Source organism: Oncorhynchus tshawytscha, linkage group LG25 (genome assembly GCF_018296145.1).
Source record: "Oncorhynchus tshawytscha isolate Ot180627B linkage group LG25, Otsh_v2.0, whole genome shotgun sequence".
NCBI classification, from domain to species: Eukaryota; Metazoa; Chordata; class Actinopteri; order Salmoniformes; family Salmonidae; genus Oncorhynchus; species Oncorhynchus tshawytscha.
In genome coordinates, this window is record NC_056453.1 from 8,425,111 (window position 1) to 8,435,456 (window position 10,346).

Consider the following 10,346-nt stretch of genomic DNA (forward strand, 5'->3'; position numbering starts at 1 on the left):
ATTGGCCAATCAGAAGAAACTACATTTCCCAGAGAGGCCTACGGCTGATGACGTTCGTGCACACTTGAAATTAATACCTGGAACAGTATTCTGAGTCGACGTCTGACTTGCGACCTTTATATATACACAATCTATGGTTGCGACACCGCTGAGTTGAACAGGCAGTGGCAGTCCAAACTTCATGTAAGTTCAACTATTTAATACATTTTTTTTTCTAAACAGCATAACACATGTGATCGTAATAATGACAGAATTGCGTTACCTTTCACATGAGTTTTCTTTCTTCCTGTGTTTTATTTGTGGCCTTGTATGGTTTATTATGGCTTGATCAAACATAATAAAACAATCTCGAATAATCTATTGGTTTAGAAGTGTATGTTTGACAATAAAATAAAATAATTCTGTGTTAAATATGGTCTGGTGGGAAGCATAAACATTGCACAACCTATTTTAAAGGAAAGTGAAACTTAGTTTTGCAAACAACGCAATAGTGTTTGTAATTTCTATGCCTTGATGTAATGTATCACTAGCCAAAAAATTCGACAATATGTGCTGCCAGAGAAGATACATAAGTGTTCAGTTTACAACATCAATAATGGTTTATGCAAGTTGCACCTGCTGTTCGTTTTTTTTTGCTCATGTTTGGCCTACGTGTTTTCTTTTTGTTATATTCTCAATTTCAGAACACAGAATGGAGAGCTTCGAAACTGCAGCCAACATGGAATTGCCAACAAACTTTTCCCAGGTTGTGTTTCAGGAAATCCCCAACTCATATGTGTCAAATGTTGCCTTGACTTGCTGCTACACTCTGACAGCAGCAATCCAACCGAATCCCAGAGACTGGGTGGGGATATTCAAGGTGAGATTATAGACCAATTTGTCATGAATATTGATGAACAATGTTCCCGCTAATTTTTCCTGGCATTGAGCAAATTTCATGTCTGCTGAGTGCAAACTTGAATGTTATGAAAAATATGTGTAATTTCCAGCACGTGCTTACTGTGAACACTGAGGCTATACCCACTTTAAATTAGTTTCAGACAGTGGGCAAGTAGGCAACTGTGGCTATTTGATCATAATGTAGGCCTACTAGAGTGGCCTATCATTTAAAAAAACTAAGGAGAAAATACATCCCATAGATTAGCCAAATTGTTTTACCTGAGCATAACCCAAAAACAAAGGACTTATTAGCCAGCTCTACTATGTTTATGATTTTGTTGTCATGGAGGACTGACTGGGCTCAATGATTCGAGTCGAAAAATAAATGCTGTGCTCATGGAATGGCACGCTTTGAGCACTACTGAAAAGTGCTATTTACATGTGAAAAAATGAATGTCATATGCTGCATTTGCTATAGGCCTATTGTTTACCTTTTTGTTGGTGACACTTTGACATCTTGATAATATGCAGCTGTTTAAAGGGTAAATAACAAAATGGAAAAAATAACAAAATGGATTGCCCCGCCTCTTTTTTGATAAAAAGCTGAGGGAAGACCTGGGTAAATGTAACCACTCTCCGATTAATAGACAGAGATATTGATGCAAGGACTGGCCATCCATGATATCAAAATGATTGTTTTAACCATGTTAGGAGGCAATACAGTGTTTGTTTACATTTACAAACATTAGAGTAAAACAAGCTTATATTTTGGGTTCTCATGGAGTGTTACAGTTGAACTAAGCTCATGAGGCATTTACAAGTTATATTCTTCAAGAATCAATGGATATATATAGATATATACAACATTTATAAGTCCAAAAATAGATGTAGCAACTACAGATTGCCACTTTAAGTCTATCAAAAGTATGCAAGCTTGAGCATGTGTCCATTAGGCCTATGGATTTATTTTATTTTATCAGCATGAATTAGATTGACCAATAAAAGCCCCAATTGTATTCCATAGGCTGGGACCCGCACTATGCAGCCGTTGCAAAAGTGCATTTCCACTGGCTGTCTACTGGTTTCAAAAACAATGATTGATATGCAGCTTAAACTTCTTGAATTCAACCATTATTGGGTTCAAATACACATTTAGATTTGTGAACAGCCATCCACAACAACCACAATCCGTAAGGCGCATATAGATAAATGAGAGAGCAGCAGTGTGATTCACATCAATCCGCTATGTAGATAACAATAATAAGTGATAACCGTATCGCCGTAGACGACACCACTGCTGTCATCCTTACCTCCAATCGTTTATTCAAGTTGGATAATCTTTGGATGCCGACAGCAGTCGCTCCTTTGGAAGACATAGCTTGGACTGTAGCCTACAAAAGCCTATTCCTGCGCTTTTCTTGCCATCCATCAAACACATTTGGTGTGTCATCATAGTGGTCAGACTCGCTCAGGTGGAACAAACTTAAACTTGCGCCTTTTTTCAATGCTGATTTGAATGACATTGAGAAAACAGAGAAGTGTCAAAGATTGTTTTTCACAAGGATCCTTTCTGAATTTAAAAGTGATCCTCGAAGTAATCTAGTTTTTCAAAAGTATCTGTAATCTGATTACAATATGTTTTCTTGTAACGGGTTACAGTTACCTTTTTTTGTAATCCCTTACATGTAAATCCTTTACTTCCCAACCCTGGAAACCACTTTACAAAATAAAATGCATTATTATTCCCATACCATTATTACAGAGAATCAGACAAATTATGCTACCCTCTATCTATTGGCTACTTATCTTATTCACGCCTGTCTCAAAAAACAACACTGCCCCTTTAAGACAAAAAAAGCTCTTTACCAGACTTGCTTTTAGAAATGTACACGTTTTGTGTTATTTTAGGGAGCAAATCACTCCCCCATTGCTGACTACAAATGATCTATAACTGGGCTAATAACTAACTAACTAGCAAAGGATATGTGCAAATGTGCACACGTGGCTACATGAAGCTCTCGCTTTGATCTCAAAACAAGCACATCTACTCACGACTGCTTATGCTGTAAACATAGTCCAGTTCAAAGTCAATGGCACAGATCCATATATGGCAATGGTCTATTTGCATATAGTACTACTGCAGCTCTGTTTGATTAAGCCATACCGGTCTGTGTAGAGTACGGCTGAGTCTCGTGAGTGTCAATGCAATAGAATCCTACTCAGATGCGTTCTGCCTACAACAAAATCTCTTGCATAGTTCGTTTTGTACAATAAGCCTTGCAAAGTTAGGTTTTGTTTCGGTATGTTGCACTGAAAGTGGCTAATATTGCGTGGATTTGATCACAATTCCCACAGTTAAGGGAACCGTTGGTAGTGTCAACTAAGGGGGGAAACTCTAGAAAGTTGAGTGAAGTTCTCTGCATCTGCTGATATTTCTTCTGCACAGCAGTCCTGGGAAGCTGTGCACCCACTCGCAGTTAAGAGGGAACATTGTTCATGTGTGATCGGTTTAATCTGACATTATGATATGGATTGTATTTCCACAAAGTAAATAACCTGTCTTAAACAATAAATATCCAGTCTGGAATGCCTCTCTATATGTTGTCAGTCATAAATATGTTATCATGTGTAATCATTGTGCAGGTGGGCTGGAGCACCACAAAGGATTATCACACATTTGTGTGGGTAGAACCATCATTGGATCTGATAGGACTGGAGCCAGTCAGAAAACAAGTGCTTTTTACTGGTAATGTGTGAATTTCATCCTCAAACTTTTCAACTGACATTAACTTCGATATGAATTATTGTGATCAATTTATACTGAACAAAAATATAAAACGCAACATGCAACTATTTAAAAGATTTTACTGAGTTACAGTTCATATAAGGAAATGCATTAGGCCCTAATCTATGGATTTCACATGACTGGCAATACAGATATGCATCTGTTGATCACCGATAGCTTTTAAAATGTAAAAAAATAAATAAGGTAGTGGCGTGGATCAGAATATCAGTCAGTATCTGGTGTGACCACCATTTGCCTCATACAGCGCGACACATCTCCTTCGCATTGAGTTGTTCAGGCTGTTGATTGTGCCCTGTGGAATGTTGACCCTCTCTTCTTCAATGGCTGTGCGAAGTTGCTGGATATTGGCGGGGCCTGGAACATGCGTCGATCCAGAGCATCCCAAATATGCTCAAATGGGTGACATTTCTGGTGAGTATGCAGGCCAAGGAAGAACTGGGATTATCATGCTGAAATATGAATGGCACGACAATGGGCCTCAGTGTTTTGTCACGGTATCTCTGTGAATTCAAATTGCCATCGATAAAATGCAATTGTGTTTATTGTCCGTAGTTTATGCCTGCCCATACCATAACCCCACCACCACCACGGGGCACTCTATTCACAACGTTGACATCAGCAAACCACTTGCCCACACGATACCATACACATGGTCCACGGTTGTGATCTTGGCAAAGGAGAAATGCTCACTAACAGGGATGTAAAACAGATTTGTGCACAACATTTTAGAGAAACAAGCTTTTCGTGCGCATGGGTCATTCCTGGGATAATTTATTTCAGCTTATGACCAACACTTTACATGTTGCATTTATATTTTTGTTCAGTGCAAGTTATTATTTTTTAATGATACAGGCCAATGTTAACTTTACATTTTTATTTGATATTAAAGTGATCAATATTATGCAGGGGATTACACTGACAATGATATTGTGATTCTGATAGCATACTACTTGCCAAAGGATGACTCAGCGTTCTATCAGTTCTGCTATGTTGATAGCAATGGCCAAGTGAGAGGAGCCAGCACCCCCTTCTGTTTTAAAACCCCAGGGGAACAAAGCACAGACTGCAGCCTTGAAAATGACCTCTTGGTTATCATAACTCAGGTACAATACAATCCACCATATCTAACATCGATTGTGTTTTGAAGACCATGCTTGAAATATTGTCTTAAAAAGCAGCCCTCTCTGTTTGGCTTGCTTAGTGGCTGGGTCAAGGTGAGGATGTTCCTCGCAAATTTATTTTGCTAAAATTATCCTTAGGTTATGTATGTACATGATTTGCATTTCTGAATCTAGGAAAAGGTAGAGCAACGTGAGAGGGAGAAAGAAGAGCTGGTCATGGAGTTGGGGCAACTGAAAGAACAAAATGAGACTCTGAGAAGTGCTCTGAAAGAGCAACAGCAAGAGATTGATCACCTCAAGGTTTGTTTTCAAGTTATTTGTTCCAACAGCGGGTCATTTCTAGCCCCTAGTCATGTGTGAGAATAAAAATGTGAAGCAACAGAATTGTAACATTATTTCTGCAGCTGTCAAATGAGGAACTATACCAGGCAGATGGGAACACGGAGAATGCAAGAAAGCATGAAGAACTGACACAGAACACTAAACTAATGGATGACTCACACAGAGGGCAGGAGGTAATATTTGGTCCATTTTGTGTCTTTTTAAAACACTGATCACAAACCATCTGACAACTAAGAAACAACATACTGAAACGTCAATGCTTTTGAACATAACTTGTCTTGGTGGAACAACACTGAGTGTACAAAACATTCGGAACATCTGCTCTTTCCATGACAGATTGACCAGGTGAATTCAGGTGAAAGCTACGATCCCTTATTGTTGTCACCTGTTAAATCCACTTCAAATCAGTGTAGATGAAGGGGAGGAGAAAGGTTAAAGGAGGGTTTTTAAACCTTGAGACCTGGATTGTGTATGTGTGCCATTTAGAGGGTGAATGGGTAAGACAAAAGATGTGCCTTTGAACGGGTTATGGTAGTAGGTGCCAGGTGCACCGGTTTGAGTGTGTCAAGAACTGCAACGCTGCTGGGTTTTTCACACTCAAGTTTCCTGTGTGTATCAAGAATGGTCCGTGCCTTGATTAATTGAGGCTGATCCGAGGGCAAAGGGGGGTGCAACTCAATATTAGAAAGGTGTTCCTAATGTTTTGTACACTATCCAAACAAATTAAGAGATTATGGACATGATTTAAGCATCTCTGAATCTAGGAACAGGTGGAAAAAAGTGAGAGGGAGAAAGAAGAGCTGACCATGGAGTTGGGGCAACTGAAAGAGCAAAATGAGACTCTGGCATGTGCCCTAAAGGAGCAGCAACAAGAGATTGATCATCTCAAGGTTTTTTTGCATGTCTTTTCTTTCCACAAGCAGTTGTACTTCTAGCCCCTAAATCAGGTTGAGAGGGTGATGAATTGTATATTGTTTCTGTAGGAATCCAAAAAGGAACTGGTACAGTTAGTGAGCAAACTGGAGAAACAGCAAGAGAATACTAGAGAGCATGAAGAACTGGCACAGAATTTCAAATCATTGGATGAATCACAGAGAGGACAGGAGGTAACTGTTGCAAACCAATTTCCCATTTGGGATTACTAATACTTATTCTATTAATAGAGTGAATTTGTATCTCAGTGGTAACAAAATATCTGATGACAGCTGCAGGCTATGCATCTAAAAAACCATCAATGCTTTTTCATTGTAACAACCTCTTTCTCCACTTTCTCTGTATTCACGTCTTGTTTCTATCTCCTTGTCTTGTTTCTAACTGTTTCTTTCCATGAATGGCTGCAGTCTCTGACCCCCATTCATGAAAAATATTTGGGGAATTTAGTGTCAAAACATGTGACAGCTGTATGTATACAATCAAACTTTTTCAATGCTACTACTTGTTTTCCTCATTTTCAGTCTTCTGGTCGTGTATCTAACTTGCTATTTCTTTTCATGAATGGCTGCAGTCTCTGACCCCTATTTGTGAGAAATATGAAAGAACGTTGATCAAGATCAAACAGCTAAAGAAAGAACGAGAGGTGTTAAGAGGAAAGGTTGAGGTCCAAAGTGTGGAGATCGCACAGTGAGTCATTCTTGTCTGGAGCAATCCATTCAATGCATGGCAACATAGTCTCCCCTTCAGAACACCGCTCCAGTGATTTTAAAATCAAATATTCTCTCATGATATCATCTGGTTTTGGAATGTTTTGACAATTGTGTCACTTTGATGTGGTTCCCTATGCTCCTGTGTATACAGGCTGAGCCCAAGGCTCAAAGAATCTGAGCGGGAGTCACACAGACTGAAGGCTCACATTCAGCTTTTACAGGTCTGCACAACCAGCAAAGTAATAGAATGTGAACAAATGCCTGTAACCCACAGCGTTTTAAAATGTGAAACTCAAGACAATCCAACCATAGATTTTCATGATATTTCCAGGTGGATCTCCAGAGCAGTAAGAAAGAGAAGAAGTGTTCTGCCCTAAAGGAGCAACAGCAAGAGGTTGACCACCTTAAGGCTTGTTTCCAAGTCGTTTGTTCCAACAGCTGTCTTCTTTCTAGCCCCTAATCAGGTTGAGAGGGTGATGAATTGTATATTGTTTCTGTAGGAATCCAAAGAAGAACTGGTACAGTTAGTGAGCAAACTGGAGCAGCAGCAACAGAATACTAGAGAGCATGAAGAACTGGCACAGAATGCCAAATCAATGGATGAATCACAGAGAGGACAGGAGGTAGCTGTCGCAACCCTTTTCCCATTTTGGACTACTAAACTACAAGTACTACTACAGCTAATTCTTAGTAGTAAAAAAGAAAAGAAGCATCCAATCTGATCTGACAGCTATAGGCTATACTGCTGAATACCATCAATGCTTTTCAATGCAACAACCAATTTTTTTCCCACTTTCTCTGTCTCCTTGTCTTGTTTCTCACTGTTTCTTTCCACGAATGGCTCCAGTCTCTGACCCCTATTCATGAAACATATTTGGTGAATATAGTGTCAAAACATGTGACCGCTGTATGTATATCATAAATATAGATTTCTTTCAATGCTACTTCTATTCTTTGTCCCCACACGTTCTCTGTCTCCTTGCCATGTATGTAACTTCCCATTTCTTTTCACAAATGACTGCAGTCTCTGACAACTATTTGTGAGAAATATGAACAAGCGTTGATCAAGATCAAACAGCTGAAGAAGGAGCGAGAGGAGTTGAAAGGAAAGATTGAGGTCCAAAGTGTGGAAATTGCACCGTGAGTCATTCTTGTCTCAAGTCATTCATGGGGACATAGCGATCTAGTCCAATACCTTTCCAGTCATATCACTTTTAGGATCTTTTTTGTGTGTTTTTTTTACACTATGTGGCCTTGTGTCTGTGTAAATAGGCTGAGCCCAAGGCTCAAAGAATCTGAGCAGGAGTCCCACAAACTGAAGGATCATATTCAGCTTCTACAGGTCAGCAAACTCCGCAAAGTAATAAAATGTGAAGTAATACCTGTAACGCAAACTCTTTAAAAGACTTTTGGCCAATTCATTCAATGTCAGAGTGCTTTCTTTTGATTGGAGAAAAACAATAATATAACCTCATGACCCTTTCCAGGTGGATCTCCAGAGCAGTGAGAAAGAGAAGGAGAAGCTTTCTGCAGCGCTGCACAGAGTGTGTGGTGTCACACATGATCTACAGGACCTGAAGACTGGGAACAAGGCATTACGTAGAAGCCTGTCAGAGCAGGAGCAGCAGCCACTGCAGATGGTGGACAGTGATTGGAAGGTGTGAGCAAGTTGCTAAAAGAACCATGTCCTTCCCCCTACACACCATTATGAAATGTAATACTGTAGTCTTGTGTGTCTACAGGAGCAATACCAAGCCCTTCTTGGTCAGCTGGAGGAGGCTCAGACACTGTTGCACAAGGAGTTGCAGGCTTCCAACAAAATCCGCAAACGTGCAGATCAAGCAGAAAGGGAACTGGAGGAGCTCAAGGAGTGCATGGAGAGCACGGCCATGACGTCTGATCAGACAAAGCAGAAGAGCAGCAAACTAGAGGTGCTTTGAGAATCTTACACTATTGAATTTTCCAATCCAGCGCCGATTTTTGCTAACCAATATGTTGTTTGTTCTATGAAGTTAGTTGACCCGTGAGAAGAAATTAACAGAGAACACACTAACCTTGTTCTCTTGGCTGATCACAAGTTGCCCACTTTCCCCTCTCAGGTGCAACTTTCAGAGTTAAACAAAATCATTGAGGAGAAAGAAAACATGGCAGAGATCGCTAAAGTAGAGAAAGAGGAGTTGTCCAGAGAGAATCAGGTGATTTTTATGAATTGTGCTACTATTTACTAGTCATTGAATTATTTAATTTACAATAAAATTAGGGACATTTGCTTACCTTGAGATTTTTCCAATGTATTCCGTCTGGCAGGATCTCAAAAGAGATATTGAAAGACTTCGCAAGGAATTTGATGACGTCCAGGCTGCTCCAGTGCCCCTGCAGCATCCCAACCCTTATGGCTCTTCAACTGACCCTACCCCCAATAAGGAGCAGCAGCAAGAGGCACTGGCTGACTCTCTCCACTCTTGGAACCCATATGAAACCCCAGGTAATCCCAATTGTCCAGCTATTGGGAAGCCTCACCAAAATATTCCGAAACGAACACCACTTGTGCCTCACAGACACACCTTGAAAAAATAACACGTTCAATTATGACTGAAATACGATTCTGTTTGCAGGCACGGCTACAAACCTGGAGGAAGAGGTATGTCAAGTCATTCCTATGGTACACATGGTATTAATACAGATTACAACAACATACACAAGTGATTTGGGATCGAAGGGTTGATTTCATACTGCTCTATCCACAATCATTTCTGTCCGACGGTATAGTTAAGGCGATCCAGTGTAGATACAATATTATTACCACTTAAGACCTGTGCCTGTCCCTGTCCCATAGTTGTCCTTGGAGTGTCGTCACTGCCATGAGTCCTTCCCTGGCATCACCCAGGACGAGCTGGAGCTGCATGAGCACAGCCACAGAGTGTGCCCCTTCTGCATGCTCATCTGTGACGGAATGGAACAGGCTTTATATGAAGACCACGTCTACAGCCATGAGGTGTAGAAATGCCACTTCCTCACAACCCAGAGAGTTGTTTGTGAGGGGGGGGGGATAAATATGGGCTAACAATCAATTCAGGATATTATATAAATAACATTTATAGTCCCTTGTTCATTACTGTAAATGTCCTCTTACCTGGTCAAATAAGTTAAGAATTAAATGTCTGGTAAATCCGTAGCTAATTTATTTCACCTGAAATGTATCATACCATATAAGATATTTGTTTGATGGCACTTCATTTTGGTCTGGAGTAGAATTTACCTCCATTGCTGGGTGATAGGAATGTATTGCTTTGCTATTTAATGGTTTCCCATATTTACTCCGTTATAATCTCTGCTGAACTGTTTACTTTGCGTAATTAAACTATACTGACTTTCTGCCCTTAAACCTCCTGCATGCATAACGTCTTGCATAATAGAGTCAAACGATTCATGGTCAAATGATGCCATCTGAAAATGAAATGGTTCAAATGGGATTCATGTGGGAAGCAACAAATAAAGTTGGCTTCACAGTTGTGTCGTCATGGAAGTACACATTGTTTTGTATCATGAACTGCA

The 10,346-nt window shown here is 40.0% G+C and overlaps 1 protein-coding gene across 7 annotated transcripts; it reads left to right on the plus strand.

The window, feature by feature from the left end:
- The first annotated feature begins 48 nt into the window (after positions 1 to 48).
- LOC112224142 (calcium-binding and coiled-coil domain-containing protein 2) lies at positions 49 to 10,322 on the plus strand. Of its 7 annotated transcripts, XM_024387486.2 has the most exons (21): positions 49 to 183; positions 684 to 859; positions 3,523 to 3,625; positions 4,628 to 4,788; positions 4,981 to 5,106; positions 5,211 to 5,321; positions 5,913 to 6,038; positions 6,132 to 6,254; positions 6,653 to 6,768; positions 6,943 to 7,012; positions 7,123 to 7,185; positions 7,292 to 7,414; positions 7,639 to 7,698; positions 7,816 to 7,931; positions 8,064 to 8,133; positions 8,279 to 8,449; positions 8,534 to 8,722; positions 8,891 to 8,986; positions 9,099 to 9,276; positions 9,407 to 9,432; positions 9,628 to 10,322. In XM_024387486.2, the coding sequence occupies exons 2-21, from the start codon at positions 692 to 694 to the stop codon at positions 9,790 to 9,792; spliced, it is 2,361 nt and encodes a 786-aa protein (XP_024243254.1). In that variant the 5' UTR covers positions 49 to 183; positions 684 to 691; the 3' UTR covers positions 9,793 to 10,322. The 7 variants fall into 7 exon arrangements, with proteins under 7 accessions (XP_024243254.1, XP_024243255.1, XP_024243256.1 ...); XM_024387487.2 differs by lacking the exon at positions 7,639 to 7,698; XM_024387488.2 differs by lacking the exons at positions 6,653 to 6,768; positions 6,943 to 7,012.
- The last annotated feature ends 24 nt before the right edge of the window (positions 10,323 to 10,346 follow it).

Coding starts and splice junctions, on each gene's coding strand:
- LOC112224142 (XM_024387486.2), top strand. CDS start 692: ATGGAGAGCTTCGAAACTGCAGCCAACATGGAATTGCCAACAAACTTT. Junction 5,322..5,912: donor ACTCACACAGAGGGCAGGAG/GTAATATTTGGT, acceptor CTCTGAATCTAG/GAACAGGTGGAAAAAAGTGA. Junction 7,699..7,815: donor TGTCAAAACATGTGACCGCT/GTATGTATATCA, acceptor AAATGACTGCAG/TCTCTGACAACTATTTGTGA.